Consider the following 22491-nt stretch of genomic DNA (forward strand, 5'->3'; position numbering starts at 1 on the left):
ACTTGCTTGGATGAGTACAGTCAACAACACTGAAGAAGCTTGCCATCATCCAGGACAAAGGAACCCACTTGACTAGCACTATATTGTGGGTCAACCCACATGGTGTAGACTGCAGCGGTTCAAGGAGGCAACTCACCAATACCTTCTCAAGGGAAACGAGGGACAGGCAATAAATGATGGCCAGCCAGCAATACCCACATCCCACAGAAATATATAAATAACCTCTAACAGTTTTCTGGTGACAGTGTTCATTTTACGTTCCACTCTCCCACTCTCCTCTTCTTGATTTTCACACATGTTCGAGTGTGAAAATAACTATTCAGAGTCCCACTATTTCCTTGTTTTCAATTATTGACTGCCCAGACTGTTTCTCTCAAAAGGTCAACACCGGATTCAGTTACTCTCTACTGATTTAAATATCTGAGAAGCTTTTTTGTTATCAGAGCCCTCAGATTTAGTTGGGACATTTGAAATTCTCAACCTCCTCTATAGCCTTATTCCTCACTAACAACCACAGCCAATACTAGTTCATTCTCAAACTTCATAAACAGTCTCCAAACCCCGACTTACACCTAAATCATTGACAAAACTACAAAAAGCCAGAACACTGTATTATGAAACAAACACATATTAATATTTAAAATATCAGGCAATACAGAGGTGGCAGCAATTTAGAATTAGTCTTGCTTTAACTTACATCAAAGAATGCTTCAGTTAAGCCTTTCTCCTGTAAATTGTAAAGCATTGGGTTAACAAAACCAAGGGCTGGAAGACCTTTCTGGAAACGGTGATCATTTATGAGGGCCAAGATTCCACTAAAGACTGGGGTTGAGGCCTGCAGAGCAAAACAAAGTTACACAATTCCATTATATAAAAAAGAAAAATAATCTGCCATTTAGCAAATTAATTAGCTTTCAAGATCTTTATGAATTCATTCAGCCTTGCAATCAGTAACAATGACTGAACTCCAAATATGATGAACAGGGACTCTGTGGATAAATTCAATTTTTATGACTATAGTGGTAATTTTTATATAACAGCTTCCTAAATCTCAATTTACAAGTTTGCTGAAGAAACCACGGTTGTGGGTTATAACTTAAACAATGATGAGACAGAATACCGGAAAGAGATAAACAATTTAATGGCATGGTGTAAACACAAATGTCTCTCCCTCAATGTCAGCAAAACAAAGGAGCTGGTCATTAACTTCAGGAAGCAGAATGGACACGCTCCTGTCTGTATCAATGGTGCTGAGGTGGAGATAGTCGAGAGCTTCAAGGTCCTACGAGTAAATATCACTAACAATCTGTCCTGGTCCATCCAAGTTGATGCTACAGTCAGAAAAGCAACTAATACCTCTACTTCATTAGAAGACTAAGGAAATTCAGCATGTTTACAAAGACTCTAACCAATTTTTGTAGATAGACCAGAGAAAGCATCCCATCTAGATGAATAACAGCATGGCATGGAAACTAATCTTCTCAAGATGGCAAGAAATTACAGAGACTTGTGAATGTATCCCAGTACACCACACAAACCAGCCTTCATTTCATTGACTCCATCCATACTTACTTCTGCCTCGGGAAAGCAGCCAACATAATTAAAGACCCCTCCGGCCCCTGTTATACTCTCTTCCACTTGTCAGAGGATTACAGGAGTTTGAAAACACGGACCAACAGATTCAAGACAGCTTCTTCCTCACTGTTATCAGACTTTTGGACGAATCTCTCATATATTAAAGTTGATCTTTCTTTGTACCTTTTGCATAGCTATAACACTGTATTCTGCAATCTGTTCTATTACCCTGATGTACTTATGTAAGGTATGATGTGTCTGGATAGCATGCAAAACAATACTTTTCACTGTATGATACATGTGACAACAATAAAACAAATCCTTCCTGTCTGACATTTCAAAATTAACTCAAATGCCAACATAAAGTTTGCACATGAAGATAAAATATAATAGATAATATAATAAACAATGGCAAATAGAATAAATCCTGACAAGTGTGAGGTGATATTTTGAGTGAGATTTTGGGAGGGTTATCAAGCAATTAGACCATAAGACCAGAAATTAAGCCATTTGGCCTGTCGAGACTGCTCTGCCATTCAATCATGGCTGGTAAGCTTTTTAACCCCATTCTCCTGCTTTCTCCCCAAAACCCTTGATCCCCTTGACAATCAAGAACCTATCTACCTCTACCTTTAATAAACTCAGTGACATGGCCTCCGCAGCCTTCTGACGCACTGAATTCCATAGATTCACCACTCTCTGGCCAAAGGAAATATCTTCCCAACATCTACTCTGTCCAAGCCATTCAGTATTCTGTAACTTTCAATTAGATTCCCCCTTATCCTTCTAAACTCAATCAAGTTTAGATCCAGAGTCTTCAAATGTTCCTCATATGTTAAGCCTTTCATTCCTGGGATCATTCCCGTGAACCTCCTCTGCACCTGCTCCAGGACCAGTAAATCCTTCCGAGATATGCGGCCCAAAATTGTCCACAATACTTGTGGTCTGACCAGAGCTTTATAAAGCCTCAGAAGTGCATCCCTGCTTCTATATTCTAGTCCTCTTTAAATAAATGCCAACATTGTACTTACCTTCCTAACTACTGACTCAATCTGCATGTTTACCATAAGAGAATCCTGGACTAGGACTCCCAAGTCCCTTTGCACTTCTGACTTCTGAATTTTCTCCCCATTTAGAAAATAGTCCATTCGTCTATTTTTCATGCCAAAGTACATGACCTCACACTTTTCCACATTGTATTCCATCTGCCACTTCCTTTCCCACTCTCCTAACTTGTCTAAATTCTTCGGTAGCCTCCCTGCCTCCTCAATACTACCTGTACCTGTAAACTGACACAAAGTACTTATTCAGTTCATCAGCCATTTCTTTGCTTCCCATTACTACTTCTCCAGCATAATTTTCTAGCAACCCAGTGTCCACTCTTGCCATTTATATATCTAAATAAACTCTTGCAATCTTCTTTTGTATTACTGGCTAGCTTACCCTTATATTTAGTCTTCTACCTCCTTATTTCTTTTCTTGTTGTCCTCCGTTTATCTTTGTAGACTTCCCAATCCTCTGGCTTACCCCTGCCCTTCGCCACATTATAAAGTTTTTATTTCACTTTTACACTGTCCATGACTTCCCTTGTAAGCCATGGTTACATCATCTTCCCCTTAGTATGCTTCCTTTTCCTAGGGAAGAATTTTTGCTGTGTCTCCAAAATTACTCCCAGAAACTCCTGTTCAACTGTCTTACCTGCTAGGCTCCTCACCCAGTCAATTCTGGTCAGCTCCTCCCTCATGTCTCTGTACTACCGTTATATCTGAATCCACCTTCTACCTCTCATATCGCAGAGTAAATTCTATCATATTATGGTCCGTGCTTCTTAAGGTTCCTTCACCTTAATCTCCCTTATCAAGTCTGCCTCATTGCACATCACTAAATCCAGAACTGTCTGTTCCCTACTGGGCTCTACCACAAACTACAAAAAGCCGTCTTGTAGAAATTCCACAAATTCCTGTTCTTGTGATCCACTACCAACCTGATTTTCCCAGTCCACCTGCATATGAAATCCCTCATGATCACTGTAAACTTGCCTTTCTTACACACCTTTTCTATCTATTGGTGTATCTTGTGTCCCAAATCCTGACTACTGTTTGGAGGCCTGTACATAATTCCCATTATGGCTTTTTTTTAAACCTTTGTGGTTCCTCAACTCTACCCACACAGATTCTACATCTTATGATCTTAGTTTGTTTCCTGCTGTTGATTTAATTTCATTTCTTACTAATAAGGCAACCCTTCTTGCTCTGCTCACCTGCCTGTCTTTTCAATAGCATGTATATGGGTATCCTTGGATATTTAGCTCCCAGTCCTGATCCCCTTACGGCCATGTCTCTGTGATGCCCACCATATCAAAGTTGCCAATTTTGATCTGCACCAGCAGGTCATTTACCTTATTTCAAACACTACGTGCATTCAGATACAACACATATATTGTCACTCATTTATCCAGTGCGCTTGAAGTTTGAGTCCTAACTCAGTTGAAACAATCTGTCCTATTGTGTGTGCTGGAAACTTCAATAATCTCTCCTGAATTCTCCTTTTTTTTCATACATTTCCATGCAGTTGAATCCACAGCCACAGATGTTAGCCTGCTGCTTTGTTCCCCATAATCCGTTATACTTCTTGGAGTTTTACCCATCCCCACGCCGACACCACCTCCCCAACTTTCTAGTTCAAATTCCTGATGACTACCAATGCATCCTTTTCGCTAGAACATTGGTCCCAGCTTTGTTCAGGTGGAGACTGTCCCAGCGGTATAGATCTGACCTGTTACAGTACTGATGCTAGTGCCCCATGAAAAGAAACCCCTCTTTCCCGTGCCACTCTTTTAGCCATGTGTTTACTTCCCTTACACTCATGTCAATTTGCACATTATTCAGGTAAGGGAGTACACTATGAACTATAAAGGATCAGAAGGACCTTGGTCGGTAATAGGGACAGCTCCTTGAAAGCAACAGGATAAGTAGGTAAAATGATTAAGAAGGCAAATGTTTTTATGAGCAGAGAATGGAAGTTATTTGGAGTTAAGATGTTAGCTAGGCCATAGCTGGAGAACCAAGTGCAGTTCTGGTCACCACACCCTCAGAGAGTTGTGACTGCAGTAGACAGAGTGCAGATGAGACTCATCAGAATGTTACCTGGAGTGGAGCAATTCAAATATGAAGAGAGACTTGGTAGTTTTGGGGCCATTTTCCTTGGAAAAGAAAAGCCTGAAGGGGGCCTGGGTCAGGTGTACAGATTGAGGGCATGGATTGGACGACATTTTTCCCTTTAGTAGAAGGGTCAATAACCAAAGGCCATAGTTTTAAGACTAGGAGGCTGAGAGAGGCTTTAGGGAAGAAATTTTTCACCCAGAGAACGGTGGGTATCTGGACCCACTGTCTGAAAGAGTGTTGGAGGCAGGATCCATCAAAATATTTACAGAAGCATTTCAATGATCACTTGAACAATCATTGCTTAAATGGCTGCGGGAGAAGGGGTCCTGTGTTGCAGTGGTAGTGTCCCTGCCTCTGGACCAGAAGGCCCACTTCAAGTCCCACCTGCTCCAGAGGTGTATAATAACATCTCTGAGCAATTTCAATAAAGGTTGAAGGGCAAGTGAAGGAAATTGGGACTAGAGAGACGCTTGTTGGCTGTAAAACTCTGACTTTACATCGGAAAATTTGTTTTTAATCTGTTTCATGAAAATGTTACCTTATGTACTTACTGTGCTTTACTATCCAGGTTCAGAATAGAGAAGCACCACGATGGTGTGGAGTTGTGGAACCTTCTGCATTGGTTTCTTACTAGCCTCATCTCAACATCCCAGCTGCAGAGTAACTGCCTTTTCCCATTCACTGATCTTCCAGTTGAGTTTCCAATTGTTTGATGTGACCTGTCTTGGAGTGATTTGAAGAGAGATAATGGGAACTGCAGATGCTGGAGAATCCAAGATAACAAAGTGTGGAGCTGGATGAACACAGCAGGCCAAGCAGCATCTCAGGAGCACAAGAGCTGCTGTTTCGGGCCTAGACCCTTCATCAGAAAAGGCTTTTCTGAAGAGTCTAGGCCCGAAACGTCAGCTTTTGTGCTCCTAAGATGCTGCTTGGCCTGCTGTGTTCATCCAGCTCCACACTTTGTTATCTTGGAGTGATTTGAAGATATTTTCCCCTCAACGCCCAGTGAATCGGGGCCAGAAAATCAGAACAGGCCTTTGCATTATGGGGCCTCATGCCATGCACAACCTCAGTTGCTGAAATACATTCGTAGGTAAAATATTGCAACTTACTGATGTTCCAGAAATCCACGGAATTGGGATTAGGTTGCTTACAATCCAGTAGTTATCAGATAGAGCTGCTACATCAGGATAGGCACGGCCACTAACATTATAGTATGTAGCTGGAGGAAGTGATTTCATCCTTTTAAGGTAAGACTTCACAGCAGCAGCCTGTAAAATGGAATTGGATATTACCCAGTTTTTATTTTCAACTACATATCAACTCTATTTGTATCATTTCAAGAAAAATGTGGACTTAAAACATTTTATCCAGAGTTTGATTTCTTTGGAGAACCAGCTTATAAAATTAATCTTCTGTCATTTTAGTCTCCAATGCATGATGAAAACTAAACTTCAAAACATTTGTTAACCCTGCTATTTTGGTCTGCCCTACCAGACTGTAGGAAAGATACTGTGAAACTTGAAAGGGTTCAGAAAAGATTTACAAGGATGTTGCCAGGGTTGGAGGGTTTGAGCTAGGGGGAGAGGCTGAATAGGCTCGGGCTACTTTCCCTGGAGCACAGAGGCTGAGGGGTGACGTAATAGAAGTTTATAAAATCATCAGAGATTGGAGGAAAACCTTGACTATTCACCCTGAGGACATAGATTTAAGGTGAGACAGAAAAGATTTAAAAGGGACCTAAGGGACAACCTTTTCACACAGGGGGTGGTGTTTGTATGGAATGAGCTGCCAGAGGAGGTGGTGGAGGCTGGTACAATTACTACATTTAAAAGGCACCTAGATGCGTATGTAAATAGGAAGGGTTTAGAACATAGAACATTACAGCACAGTACAGGCCCTTCGGCCCTCGATGTTGTGCCGACCTGTCATACCGATCTCAAGCCCATCTAACCTACACTATTCCATATACGTCCATATGCTTGTCCAATGACGACTTAAATGTACCTAAAGTTGGCGAATCTACCACCGTTGCAGGCAAAGCGTTCCATTCCCTTACTACTCTCTGAGTAAAGAAACTACCTCTGACATCTGTCCTATATCTTTCACCCCTCAATTTAAAGCTATGCCCCCTTGTGCTCGTCGTCACCATCCTAGGAAAAAGGCTCTCCCTATCCACCCTATCTAACCCTCTGATTATTTTATATGTTTCAATTAAGTCACCTCGCAACCTTCACTAATGAAAACAGCCTCAAGTCCCTCAGCCTTTCCTCGTAAGGCCTTCCCTCCATACCAGGCAACATCCTAGTAAATCTCCTCTGCACCCTTTCCAAAGCTTCCACATCCTTCTTAGAATGCGGTGACCAGAACTGTACACAATACTCCAAGTGTGGCCGCACCAGAGTTTTGTATAGCTTCACCATAACCTCTTGGTTCCGGAACTTGATTCCTCTATTAATAAAAGCTAAAACACTGTATGCCTTCTTAACAGCCCTGTCAACCTGGGTGGCAACTTTCAAGGATCTGTGTACATGGACACCGAGATCTCTCTGCTCATATACACTGCTAAGAATCTTACCATTAGCCCTGTACTTTGCCTTCCGGTTACTCCTACCAAAGTGCATCACCTCACACTTGTCTGCATTAAACTCCATTTGCCACCTCTCAGCCCAGCTCTGCAGCTTATCTATGTCTCTCATCTACAATCATCTATGTCTCTCATCTACAATCATCATGCAATCTACAGCATCCTTCATCACTATCCACAACTCCACCGACCTTAGTGTCGTCTGCAAATTTACTAACCCATCCTTCTACACCCTCATCCAGGTCATTTATAAAAATGACAAACAGCAGTGGACCCAACACCGACCCTTGCGGTACACCACTAGTAACTGGTCTACAGGATGAACATTTCACATCAACTATCACCCTCTGTCTTCTTTCAGCAAACCAATTTCTGACCCAAACTGCTATATCTCCCACAATTCCTTTCCTCTGCATTTTGTACAATAGCCTACTGTGGGGAACCTTATCGAACACCTTGCTGAAATCCATATACACCACATCAATCGGTTTACTCTCATCTACCTGTTTGGTCACCTTCTCAAAGAACTCAGTAAGGTTTGTGAGGCACGACCTTCCCTTCACAAAACCGTGCTGACTATCCCTAATCAATTTATTCTTTTCTAGATGAATATAAATCCTGTTCCTTATAACCTTTTCCAACACTTTACCAACAACTTTAAGAGGGATTTGGGACAAATGTTGGCAAATGGGACTAAATTAGTTTAGAATTTCTGGTCAGCATGTGGGAGTCGGACTGAAGGGTCATTTTTGGTGCTATATAACTCTATTACTATATGGTTGAACAACATGAATATATTGAACATTCAAGGAGCAAAAGACACATGGGGTGAATTTTCTCAGCCCGTAACAATGTGGGCAAGGGTGAATCAGTTGGGAAAAAATAGCAAGATCACAAAAGTGCAGTTGTTGACATCAAGAAAATAGAATCTGCTCTGATACCCACATTTTAAATGGGGAGACGAGAATTTCATTTGTGAATGGAGACTGGTCTGTTTGCATGCATTAGTACCTGATCTCATGACATGTATGTGCAGTTGGCTATTCTTCCATGGGCTGCAGAGAAAACTAATGGCATAAATTCCTGCTATGAAAGTCATGTTGGGTACCTGGCAACTCCAGTTCATGAGTTGCTCCCCTGGACAGCAGACCCCAAAACTTCAGATCATGCTCTATGCATGCTAAGTTACTGCATGTGCATGCATAGTGGCTGCTTTTGTACACAGACACAGACACGCAACCTGGAATTCTGCTGCCAGGACACATTGCACGCAGGGGCAAGAACCCTGCTCATGAATTGGACCAGGGTGCCTCTCCGGGCTCTTCACTTACTCTCTTTGTGGTCACTGTGTCGACTAAACATCTTGGCCCCAAGCATTCCCAACCATATAAGTGGACATTCATGACTCAATGACTGTGACTCCTATCCTTTAGTAAGCTATGTTTGAGAAGCACAAACAATATCCTGCAGCCTAAAAAGTTTCACTTTAGTTACTCACTTTGGTAGTCTTAGTTACAATTACATTCCAAGGTCACACAGTCTGCACAAGGCGCAGGAGCGGCTCACTTCACATCTTGGACGGTAAAATGTCCACACCACTATCCTATATGCCATGCTGCCTTTTTTGAACTGGAGGTAAGAGAGAGGTCCTAATGATTACTGCCACACCACTATCCTACCTGACATGCTGACTTTCTTGGGGAGGTAGGAGTACATGGAATCTTCAGCATCATTACGTTATTAAAATGACTTAAGTTTCTGCATCTATTTTGGGTGATGGGTGATCCTATGTCTGCATCATCTGGGAATACCTCTTCATTAGGAAGCCATCTTCAGTAAAACAAAATCAATCTAGTGATCAACAGGTGTACTTAACTGATAGTCTGGCATCTTAAACACGTTACTGAATCCACCACCACTGATAAAATCCGTGACCTCAGAAGTAATTTGAAAGGGATTCTTGAAGGACGTTCCTCCCACAGTTGTGACATATGGACTGAAAGAAATTTAGTCATTGTTTATGGCTGAGCATCACATACAGATTTATTATAATGGCATTTTCTATGGTAGGATCTTTTCCTGAAATCTATCGTTGTAATAACTTCTCCTATAACAATTAATGACCCCCTAAATGCTGTCTTCTGTATGGGTACAACTGATGAAAATAAAAGGTTACAAGTTACCTAGTAAATAGTTACACAAATCCACACTGTGGAGCAATCCCCTGGCAGTGGTCAAACTTTCTTGCCCAAAGATTGTATTAACCAGCAGAGGCAATAGTGGCTGAAGGAGGCTCACAGCACTTGAAATATTAACTCTGCTTTCTCTCCACATGTGCAGCCAGACCAGGTGAGTCCCTCCAGCAATTTCTGTTTTTGTTTCAAATCTTCAGCATCTGCAGTTCTTAGTTTTATTTTATAATATTGGCTGTATTCTTCAATGTTCCTCTAAACTCCAATGCCCACTTGATTTGATTTTGAGGCAGGCTTTCACGCCTGACTTCCCATATCTCACTTACTCATAACCTATGGCAGCCTGTCTAAATGTTCAAATGGAATTAATTAGACCACCTCAAATACAATATTCATTCACAAAAGGGCAAAACACATGTTGAACCAAGCTATAACAAGCAGTGAACTAACTAACCAGTAGCTGGCTGTGGGGATGGAAAGAGGAGCTTGAATGCACAAAGATCTTGTCTCATTCTCGTGCCCCTGTAGTGGGGAATTTCCACCACTCTGCTCCCACCTCAAAGCTATCATCTGGTTTTCAGTAGAAGCTGGATGATATACAGTTAACTAAGTCTGAATGACTTGACTAAACTGGTGTGGTGCAGGGAAGAACCTGTGTGATGTCTAGAGCTCACCAGCTGAATTCAATTGAAGCCTGAGCTAGAAATGGTTTGAGATTTTTTAGTGACTTTGGGCAGATGCCTTAGCCACTTTGGTTGCCGATTGCAAAGTCTTTCCCAATATTTCCTCCTGGCTTTCCTTCTCTACTTTCTTCTGATCCAGCCTTGACATGCCACCGCTTTTCACTGGGTAGCTGGCTGTGTCATGCTGTAACCAATAATTAGGTCAGGGTGCAGGCGGGATTAATCTTGCCAATGTTGGTTCCCTTAGTGTGGGCAGACATTTAACCTCTAAAGTGCCCCACACTGGCAAGCTGAGCAATGGAAATTATGAATATCTGTGTTGATCTCTGCTTTGCCGTGGCCTGGACTGCCAGTATACTATTTCTGATCTTTACCAATTCTAGTTTGGCATATTAGAATTCACAATTAGTTCTTGCAACAAATATATTAGGCCAGAAGAAACAACTTTTCGAACTTTACGTAGAATGTTAAAAAATAAATTAATTGTTACTGAAGAACTGTTACGGGTCTTGAAATAACAAATATAAATAATTTCGTGTGTCACTATTCACTGTAATAGTCAAGAGTTTTGATGACGCAATGCAAGTGAGATGCTGAATATTACCTATCCACCCAACTGGGCAGTGGCACAGTGTATTGAGACGTTACCTAGACGCAGGGAAGCTTGGTCTGAATGTATTTATGCCTCTCCGAACCTCTCTGCAGCCTGCACCATCATCACCTGTCCATAAGGTAAATGAATGTTAAAATTCAACTGACACCACCCCTTCCACCAGCTTTTACAATTAAAAGTTTAATTTTAGCAACTTTCGCAAGATGCAGAGCTCATTATTATACTGTATTTTAATAACCTGAGAAACGTACAGAATTTTATCTCTACCTAACGGCATAAAAACAAAATGAACTCTTTAAACTTTGATGGACATACCATGAAAATGTTAGGTGGGAGCATTACTGCCATCTAAATTAGATCCACATTCCTCTGGGGAGAGCAAGCTTCTGGTCCCTGAATTCAAACAGCCACAAATCATCGGAATAGGAACATCACAGGAACACAGTGCAATGTCACCATCAGATTAGACTCGCTGTCTGATACAGTACTTGCCAAGACTAATTTGTGAATGTCTATCTTTGGTGATTTTTTTTTTGCTATTTTCATGTTTATTGATAGACTGTAGAGAAAGACACTTAATTCTGAAAGTCAACATCATATCTTTCCTACACCTCTTACATTTTTCATCTTCCGGAACAACAAATACAAATGAAATATATCCTTTTGGATGGTATTAACAGATACTGTTTGATTGTAAATACAGCTAACACATATAACCTTTTCATGAATTTTTGGGGACTTAGACTAAACGTCAAGTTGATTGAAACACAAACTTTCTTACACTATTTGTTATCGCAACTAATACAGGCTATTTAACAATATCATTTTAGGTTGCAGCCAAACTAAAAATTGCCATAAAATATTCTTTAATTTCAAACCTGTGTGCAAAAGAACCAAAAATGAATAACTTTCAAATATTCTGTTACATATCTATGCTGACCGAATTCCCTGCTATTTCTTCACAAACTGAATATGTATCACACAATGAGCCAAGAACATAGTAGTTACAACGGTTCCAATGAACTAGAAGCAGCAGCAGACCATTCAGCCCTTTAAGCCTACTGTGACTTTCGATAAAATCATGGCTGATCTGATTGTGCCCTCCTCTACTTTCCAGTTTAGCCTCGATATGATTCAATTATTGTCAGGAATTTAACTACAGCTGCTTTAGAAATAGGAGAGTTCCAAAGACTCATGACCCTCAGTGAAAATGTTTTCTCATCTCTTTCATGAATGGAAGACCCCTTATTTTTAAACTGTTGTCTAAGTCTAGTCTCTCCCACAAGGGGAAACATCCTTTCAAGATCCACCTTGTCAAGAAGGTAACCCTGTACCATCTTCTTGAGGACAAGTAGGTACGGACAATGCCCAGCCAGCAGTGCCCACTTACCCTGAGTGAATAAAGTTCCTTCAGGATTTTATTTGGCTCCATAAGATCATCTCTTATTCTTCTAAGCTCCAATGGCTTCAGATTCAACCTGTCCACACTCTCCATAAGATAATCCCTTCATCCCAGGAATCAGTCAAGTGAACCTTCTCCTAAAAACTTCTAATGCACATCTGTGCTTTCTTAAATACGGAGACCAAAACTGTACACAGTGCTCTAGATGTGGTCTTATTTATGCTCTGTGCACCTGTAGCAAAGCATCCCTACTTTTATATTCTATTTCCTTGCAATAAATTATCAAATTCTATTTGTCCTCCTAATCACTAGCTACGCTTGCATGTTAACTTCTTGTGATCCACGTCTCAGGTCACCCACGTCTGTCTGTACCTCGGTGTTCTGCAAGTTGTGTTAAATTTTTAGAAAAGACACTCTTGATTCCAAGTTTAAATGCTTCATGTGAAGGCAGAATTAAAAGTGGAAAAAAAACATGCTTTAGAAGCCATTTGTCATAAAATTCAAAGCAATTACCAGAAGCAAAGAGTATTGTGAGTCCACGTACACCTGCCTTCATGAACTCAACGTTGATTCGGTTCAAATATGCCAGAGACAGACTGTCCTCATCATCTCCATAACTAACAGAGTGGACCCATGGAATCGATGACATATTACTCAGTAACATCATCCAGTCAAGAAAGGGTTCTTGAGATTCGTGTCTTCCTGCACAGATCAACAATATTTAATTTACTTTTCCTCACAATTATCCGGATAAACATAGGGATAAAGTTATGAAGAAATTGTTCAGTTTAGTGTAGGGAGAATTTAAGACAACCCAAAACAGATTTCTGTTCAGCCAACTAATTATTCTTGAATATGTAAGAATGAAAGGGAACTGGCTCATGTTAGAATCATCTCACACCCACAGAATCTTAAACCTTCAAAAATGAGTGGTGGCCAGAAGTCATGGTGTCACTAATTCCCAACTGCAACCTTCAATCTGCCAACACATATCGAACTACAGGGCATTAATGTAGTTGCATAACCTGGAATAAATTGCCGTTTTCAAGTGCACAGATGTGGAGTGCTATCCCTCAAGGCCATTGTTTTCTGCAAGAGCTCAGCAAGTGTTCTCATAGTAACTTCCACTTCTGAGCAGCAGGAGGCCGAATATGTAAGCATTAATGGATATTAATTAAATTTAACTCAAATTGAACCTTTGACTCTGCACGTGCATATCACTTTTCCAGAATGACATTCACAGCATCTGACAAGGTTTTTCTGATCTTTCAGCTGCAAAGTTACAAAACCATTCTGATTCATGTGTGTGGTTGGGGAAACCGAAATAGACCTTTGGAAACATACAAATTTCAGAATCTCTGCCTAACTCAGAATGCTGAATAAGCTCATTGGTACTCCAGTTCCTTCGGTACACTGGCTGACTCAGTAGTCTAAACACTAATGCAAGCTCAGCTCCCTATCCTCAGGTCATTATCCCACTCCACCCCTAAGTGATTCAGCAACATCAAGTCACTCCAGTCTGAGCCTGTTTCCAATGCTTATCTCCTCTTAAGAAACAGAAATGTTCTCCGCTTTAATTACTTTTTAGTGAAAACAATATTTTAAAAACCACTTATTACACTCCTCAAATTCAGTAAAATTGTTGTGATAAATATTGGATATTATTTCAGTATCTTTTTCTTCCAGAAATTTGTGGAGATGATGGTATCTCCTTTTTTTAAATCAAATTATTACTGTCCATTGACTAAGGTAAAAGGAATAAAGGTCAAAATTCCTAACATTATTTATAATGAACGGAGTTTGGCTGCTTCAGGGGTTTATCAAATTCACAATGGCATATTTAGCCAAAATGTTTCAAGTGAATGCTACTTCTACACAGGGCTTTACATCTCACCCAATGTGTGAACTTTATATATCATTAACATCATGTGACAACTACTGATTAAACAAGTGTCACAAGCTGTGTAAAAGCAGAAGTATCTTGACACTTCATTATATTTATAACAAACAAAACTGAGATGACCCATGCTTGGCTGATCATGTTGTGAGATGTAAATGCCTCACAAGGGCATACTATAGTTTGGCTAATCTGTCATGCAAGTAGTTACAAAGTTATATCCACAGTTTCAACCAAAACCTACCTGTATTACTGAAGACCCAGGTAGTTATGTTTGCACCGGCACTCATAATGTACTCCACATCCAGGCTGGCTTCCAAACCTGCCTTTATACCGCACTGGGACCCAATCACTTTACTCACTTTATTGTGGTGCACAAAGCTGCTACCAAATAATGCCATAAATTCTGAGAGGTCTATCTGGTGGAAATATTGCCCCAGGAACTGAAGGATAAAACAGTTGATCTGGTTAATTCGTAGGAATAGAATTCAGTTTGCTTCATCTGCAATGTATCATTTGTATTAATGAAATTTGTAATGTAATTTGTATTAATGAAAACGCATGATGTTCAATAAAACAAATATCTGAACTTTATTTTCCAGATCAAACAAAAATTAAATAAATAACTATACAAAATAACATGTTTAGTTTATTAACTTATCATTAGTAAATCTATCCTGCTCAATTCAACGTGATTTGGCTCCAAGGTCTTGTGGGGCCTCCTCCACCATCCATGAAAAATCCATGAAGCTAATGCCCCAGATCATATTGTCCAGGTATCTGAATGATCTTTGAATCCCTGATCCCTGTTAGTTAAATCAGTGCTCCTCCACATCAACAGCTTTTCGCAGTTCTATCACTAACTACATTTTCGGTCTCTGTTCATAAGTTCCTTTGCTTCCTATTCAGTGTCAGCCCTTTCGGTAGGACACTGTCATTTGAAGCTTAATGTGGTGGTTCTCCTCAGGAGGCACAATGTATATATCTTTCAGCAAAATACTATTCCATCTAACCGATAACAGGAAACAGAGATTTTGAAGGTCGTATTGAAAGTCCAACTTACCAGTGGGTTTGATATGGTCAGACTAACAGCATTACCTGTGCCACAGCTTGGCTGTTATTTTCATGACAACCAACAGCACTTGCAGTAAGGTTATAGCGTTTTCTCACGACAGCTGGCGTCACGCCCAAGTGAAAACCTGCTTTTATATTCTGGCTAGTTTTCCAGGCCTTGCTTATCACGGTCTTTTTCTGAGGGAATCGATGTACACCTCCAACTAAAATAAATACATGTTTGTTTTCAAAATGTGTAATTTATCCCGGAAAGCAATATTTCCCAATAATATCAGAGCTAGTAGGAACTGCAAGCTGCTGGAGAATCAGAATTTTCTGAAGAAGGGTCCAGACCCAAAACGTCAGCTTTTCTGCTCCTCTAATGCTGCTTGGCCTGCTGTTCACCCAGCTCTACACCTTGTTATCTATGTTCTCCCAATAATATCTCCATTTCTTTGGACAAGTTACTATATTAAGGTGGTTGTATAAATGCCACAATTTGTTGAAGCAGAGTGAAAAGCAAACATTGTGAACAAATAGGTGAGAATCAAGGAAAGGTTGTGGTAGGGTAGGGCAGCCCAGTGTCTGGCATTAAAGCAAGGCAGGTGTGAAGTAGTGTCCAAGTAAGGAAACCCAATTCGGGTTGGTACTGAGCTACCCTGGGATACTTCATAGTGGATATTTCAGAGGCGGATTGTTACAGAATTGCATGTAGCAATGTGCCACAAAATTACTGCATTTTTTGAAACACTGGAAGAAATACAAATTTAATGTAGAACAGGAGGAAGCACAGATTTATGATAGAAATCTGAAGTAAGATTAAGTTGATTAACAATAACAACCAAATTAATGTTCCAGAAAATTTTAATTACCTCCTCATTGATTGGGTCAGAATGAGAAAAGAAAATGGAATTGTGAAAATGCATACAAAGGTCCTCCCACAAGTACACTGTTAGCAGACTTGCAAAGACAAGCGTGTGCTCCTGTGCTGAATATGAACAATTGAAAAAAACATCAGGTCGGTGAGCTAATGTTGCGGCAGAAGAAACCACAGACTTCGGATGCAACATGAAGCCAGGTCATACTTAAAGTTAAAAAAGGACATTTTTTTTCTCAGGTAACTCAGAGTTAGCATTGTAAAACTGAAAGGGAAATCAGGATCTAAAGATTACAAAAGGTACTAAAAAAGGAAACCCTAGTAGTTTTAAAAATGATCGTAAATTTGCAGAGATATTTAAAAACAGATGCTTCACATGTTTATTAGAAAAGAGAAGAACATGGGAAAAGTTGTGAATTCAAAATGAGTTTGAGCTGAGCAACGTTGTTAATGGAAAGAAAAAGAATTTAAGTTTTAGACTCTATCCTTTAGGAAGAAGATAACTTCCAATATTTTAAATCAGAAACTCTGCCTGTCTGAATTTGTCAGTGGCTTGGTTTAAAATATCCTGAATCTGACAGCTGACTGGCTTAAAACCAAACATCCGTTCGACTATAATGATTATCCAGCCAGAGAGAGGACAGAATGACATGTAAGGCTTTAGCTGCAGTACATTTATCCACAACACTATTTGAAGTGCATTGATTTATTGGCTCACCAAAATCAATGTGTTCAGCAACTTCTTCAGCGACTTCATACTTAACTGGAGATCTTATTAAGGTGTGATGGCCATCGGTGTACCGATTAAATTCTGATCCGGGTAAAAGCTTTTCAGCAGTGCTGAAATACAGATTGACAAACAGAATAACTCAGTGACTTCACTCACTAACAGTTCTTGAACTGCAAAACCAAACTTTTAAGTTTAATAGCAGGATACCCAATGAAATGTTCCATTCTCACTGGCTCAAGTAGTACTGGTTCAACTACACCTTAACTGTCTGCTCAAAACGAATTAGGTGACGTTCGGTGTAACCCCAGTTAACTTTCCTATTCAACTGTGAATAAAAGATTTTAGGGCTGCAATTTACCACCTCTGGAATATTTTCAGTTGTACCTTTACTACACCGCTACAAAAATCCCAAACCATACCGAAATTATTTTTGGAAAGGAAGGATTCATGCAAAAGTAAATGTCTAAAACTGCAGGAACTCCGATTCATATTGAATTGGGGTCTGAACTGTAAACTCTGTCATATATTATGGTGGGAGAAGAGTTACCTGGATACTTTGCTTCAAAAGGTGGTCACACCCTTAGAATTGTGCAGTCCAACTCTATTTGTAGTAAGGGGCAGGAAGGAGGAGGTGACAACAAGTAAGTCAAGTAAGGGGTAAGAGAAGATAGTCATGCAGGGACCATAGCTCTTACAGTGATAGAGTCAGTTATACAGCACTGAAGCAGACAATTCGGTACAGCCAGTCCATGCTGACCAGATATCCGAAATTAATCTAGTCCCATTTGCCCCATATCCCTCTAAACCCTTCCCATTCATATACCTATGCAGATGTCTTTTAAATGTTGTAATCGTACCAGACTCCACCACTTCCTCTGGCAGCTCATTCCATACACGCAGCACGCTCTGTGCGAAAAAGTTGCCCCTTAGGTTCCTTTTAAATCTTACCGTTCTCACCTTAAACCTATGCCCTCTAGTTTTGGAATACTCTGCCCTGGGAAAAGGACACTGGTTATTCACCCTATCCACGCCCCTGATGATTTTATAAACCTCTACAAACTTTATAACTCTCGGCCTCTGACGCTCCAGAGAAAGTAGCCCCGGCCTATTCAGCTTCTCCCTTTAGCTCAAACTCTCCAACCCTGGCAACAAACTTGCAAATCTTTACTGACGTTCTTCCTACAGCAGGGAGGCCAGAATTGAATGCAGTATTCCAAAAGTGGCCTAACCAATGTCATGTACAGCTCCCAACTCCTATACTCAATGAACTGACCATTTGTACCAAATCCCTTCTTCACTACCGTGTCTACCTGCAACTCCGCTTTCAATGAACTATGAACCTACACCCCAAGGTCTCTTTCTTCACCAACATTCCCTGGGACCTTAAGTGTATAATTTGTGCCCTGATTCACCTTTCCAAAATACAGCACCTCACATTTATCTAAATGAAACTCCACCTGCCATTCCTCAGCCTAATTGCCCATTTGATCCATTGTACTCTGAACTAACCTTCTTTGCTGACCACTAAACCACCAATCTCATTATTATCTGTCAAGTTTGAGGTGCTTGCTTGTGTCAGAAAATGCAAGGTCTGTAAGGAAAAAGAATGGACTGACCAGGGCACCTGGATGAAGAACCAATGCTCCTTCAAAGCTGCACTGAGAGTCTGCACATGTCAGCATTGTTGGTGCATTCACTTCTGGTTTCTCTAGCCATTGCGGTGCAGTGACCTCTGAGGTCTGCATAGTGGCTGAATTAGAGGGAATGTAATTCACAGCACCATTAAATGGGTGAATAAGACGTAGGGGAGTAGCGGTATTCGAGGGTAGTACAGTGAGGGGGCTAGAAACTGTTCTGTGCAGCCAAGCATACAATGTTACACCCTGTGCCAGGGTTGGGGGCATTTGCTCAGGTTGGACAGAAATATGGAATGTGAGAAGGATCCAGTTGCCATGGTTCAAGTAGGCACGGCAACATAGGCAGGACTGAGAAACAGGTTCTGCTTAGTCAGTATGAGGAGTGAGGCACCAAGTTGAAGAGCAGAATCTCAAGGGTGATCATCTCTGGAATGTGAAATGAATATGTAGCTGAAAAAGAGTGCTGTGGGAGAAATGGGTTCCAGTTCATGAGGCACTAGCATCAATATTGGGGAAGTGGGGCAGCACTTGAGCTATGCTTGAATCAGTGTTCTAGCATACAACCAGGGAAGGAAAGGAGACCTTAAACGAAACATTGTGGGTGAGGGATTAAGTTTGGTGAGAGACAGCAAATCAAGGGATAGAGTCAGGACAGGAAAAGAATAGGAAGGGATCACAGAATGGCAGGATAGACAGAATATATCAACCGTCAAGTCTGGATGTCACAGAGGTAATAAAAACACAAAAGTTCTGTGTTTGAATGTGTGTAGGATTCATAACAAAGCAAGCAAATTGAAGGTGCACATTTAAGTAAATAAATGTGATCTCATAGCCATTAGGAAGATACTGCTGCATAATGATAAGAATTGGCTCCTGAATATCAATTGGTTTTAAAATTCAACAAGAATAGGAAGCTAGGTAAAGGTGCAAGAATTATGCAGGAAGAAATATTGTGTGTTTGTACTAAATGGATGGTAGTAATTGTAGGTGATTTTTATCTACACAAAACATGAAACGTCAGGTTGGGCAATGGTAGCGTGGCTGAGGTATTCGTGGAAAGCTTCTGACATAGTCTCTTACAGCAGTATGCTCTGGAACCAACTAGATTGCAGATAATACCAGATCCAGTATTGGGAAATGTCACAGGATTAATTAATGGGCTCAGGGAAAAGGCACACCGAGGGAGCAGTGACTACAATAGGATTGAATTTTACATCTCATATGAAATACAGAGTATTAGATTTAAGACTAAAGTTTTACACTTAAATAAGGGCAACTGTGAAAACATGAAAACTGAGCTAGCGGAAGGGAACCAGGGTACTAGGTTGAGGTATAGATCAATAGAGAAGCAGTATAAACATTTAAGGACATATTTCAGAATGCTCAGAATAAGTGCACGTTTCGAATGAAGGAAAAAAATGAACAGAAGGGCCTACCATAATGTGGTGAACTTAAGAAGTTAAACAGAGCATTAAACTTCAGGAAAAGCATGTCATTGCATAAAAATGACTGGCAGATCAGGTGACTGGTCAAAATATAAACCGTAGAGGTGGACTAAAAGATTAATAAGGAGGAAGAAATTAAAATATGAGGGGCTGCTAGCTAAATATGTAAAATAGACAGCAAGAGTTTCTACAGGTTTAAAAAGGGAAACAGTAAGTAAAGTGATGCTGGACCTCCACAGAATAAGCAGATAACGAGGAAATAACAGATGAAATGAAGAAATGTTTTGCTTCAGTTTTCACCAAATTCCACTAATAGCTGTAAATCAGGAGGTGAAAGGGAGTGAGAAATTGGTGAGATTACAATCATGCTAGAGAGATACTGAACAATTTAACGACAAGTGCCCACATTTCAATGGGCTTCATTCTACAGTCTTAAAAAGTGAGCTAGTTCTATAGACGATCTGTTAGTGTTAACTTTCCAAAATTTGATAGATTCTGGAAAGTTTCCATCAAACTGGAAAGTAGAAAACATAATTCCTGCAATCAATAAGGGAGAGAGGACTGCAGAAAACAGGAAACAATACATACTGAATTTGAATTTAATCCTGGGCACTTTGTTAGAATTGATTACAGCTGGGCATTTAGAAAACTCAAAGTAATCAGTTGCAGTCAGCATGTTTTTATGGAGGAAAAGTTGTGTTCAACCTATTTACTGGAGTTCTTTAAAGGAGTAACATGCACTGTGGGTAAGGGTGAGATGTTATTGGGATAACATCCCATTGATTTCTATACTTCTATAAATTAATGTCTTTTATCTGCCTACACATAGTTATGCAGGCACTGCCCTGAAGCTTCCTGCCCAGCTATGAATTCAGTGTAAGACTTTGTAACTCCTTATCTTCCCCCACATCGGTATGCAGACACTGTTTTAAGCTTCCTGACTGATGCAAACAACACAGTGAATGTTTGGAGGCAGCTTGACCTCCACCACAGCACACACAAGTGCCAACAGGGAGGTCCAGGCTGGAAAAAAAAATCTAGGCCTATTATTTCCTTTCATAAAAACACCATTGTGTTTTTATCTCAGAGGGCCACAAGGACAACTTCCCAGGGTCAGTAAGGCGATCTGGACACACACCATCCCTTCTCCATCTAAGAATTGTACATAGCCAGAATCACTTTAATGAAAGATGCAAAAGAAATGCTTGTCGCAAACTAATAAACTTCCTTTTACTGATCCTGTGAACTCTGGCTTGAGAGCACCATTGGTATAATTCTAGTATAACTGCTGTTATCACTTGAGGAATTTTGAAGCCAAGGCGTCTAATCATTTTGCATCTTAGATTAAATTGGGGCGGCATGGTGGCTCAGTGGTTAGCACTGCAGCCTCACAGCACGAGGGACCCGGGTTCGATTCCAGCCTCGGGTAACTGTTTGTGCGGAGTTTGCACACTCTCCCCGTGTCTGCATGGGTTTCCTCCGGATGCTCTGGTTTCCTCCCACAGTCCAAAGATGTGCAGGCTAGGTGGATCGGTTATGCTAAATTGCCCGTAGTGTTCAGGGGTGTGTGGGGGATGGGTTTGGGTGAGATGCTCCAAAGGGTGGTGTGGATTTGCTGGGCCGAAGGGCCTGTTTCTACACTGTAGGGAATCTAATCTAACCTAATCTAAAAAGCTAACCTTTGAGATGCACATGAGCTGATCAGGTTGAAACAAGAATTAACGTCTGTAGCAATGGAGTCTAGAATTTACTGAATTATATCCAAAGTATAACTTGGTCAAACTTTAAAACAAAACTTCTGTGCCTTAAGAAAGTTTTCAGTTGTAACCTACATTGTCCATATCTCTCAAATTAATGCAGAACACTGAAAAAACATTTTCCTTTCTTAACAGCTCAGTATGACCCTATAAACTCTATGAAATAGTAGAGATTCCGCAACTCAGACTTATTTTCACCTGGCAGACATGAAACATTTCAAGAAATCAAAAGTCTGGATTGTGGTACAGTTTTGTACACCATGTTTTTCCAGCCATGTCCATACGGTTTTCAGAGTCTCTTCTGAAGGTCGAATCAGACTGGATAACTCATCCAAGGTGAGGTATTTACCTAGAGAATAGTGAGACTCAGTTTACCAATGCAACTAAATATTTCTCAAAAAGGGTTAAAAAGTGCAAAGATTTTTATTACATTTTTAAAAAGTCATAAACCTTAAATAAGAATTAGTCATGTATTCACATTGGAAATTCTTCCAGAAGGAGTCTTGCTCAACCTTATCAAGTAATATAAAATACTGAAACATACATAGAATACATAAAACAAGTGGAGATCTGAAATGCAAATTAGAAATGTAGGTAAAAAAGTATTTTAAAGAAGTTATTCACCTCATCTTAATTCATCCATCCAGAAAGATTTTTTCTCACTTCAGCACAACAACTCACAATTCAATAATTTCTGAAATGATCCCAGGATTTTTGCTCTGTTACTCTATTTACTTATTCACATATGATGAAAAGGTTCCTAATATCAGCTCTAAAATCAACTTTTAACAGCTAAAGAACTACACATGCTTCCTTTTCCTGCACTGCACATAGCAATCGAATGTTCAAGGTGTGACACATCAATGATATCAGTTCAGT

At 40.3% G+C, this 22491-nt stretch overlaps 1 protein-coding gene across 3 annotated transcripts in view; it reads right to left on the reverse strand.

Annotated features, from left to right (window-relative positions):
* tpp1 (tripeptidyl peptidase I) overlaps positions 1–22491 on the reverse strand; it is a 38093-nt gene that overhangs the window by 12486 nt on the left and 3116 nt on the right. For all 3 annotated transcript variants that reach the window (XM_048537199.2, XM_048537201.2, XM_048537200.2), the window contains 9 exons: positions 21811–21961; positions 16762–16883; positions 15212–15390; positions 14358–14556; positions 12730–12918; positions 10850–10922; positions 9202–9322; positions 5852–6010; positions 698–835 (listed from right to left, as the gene is read on the reverse strand). In XM_048537199.2, the coding sequence (XP_048393156.1) occupies positions 698–835; positions 5852–6010; positions 9202–9322; positions 10850–10922; positions 12730–12918; positions 14358–14556; positions 15212–15390; positions 16762–16883; positions 21811–21961 (1331 nt within the window). The remainder of the gene's footprint in view (positions 1–697; positions 836–5851; positions 6011–9201; positions 9323–10849; positions 10923–12729; positions 12919–14357; positions 14557–15211; positions 15391–16761; positions 16884–21810; positions 21962–22491) is intronic.

The sequence above is a fragment of the Stegostoma tigrinum genome, chromosome 10, assembly GCF_030684315.1.
Source record: "Stegostoma tigrinum isolate sSteTig4 chromosome 10, sSteTig4.hap1, whole genome shotgun sequence".
Lineage (NCBI taxonomy): Eukaryota > Metazoa > Chordata > Chondrichthyes > Orectolobiformes > Stegostomatidae > Stegostoma > Stegostoma tigrinum.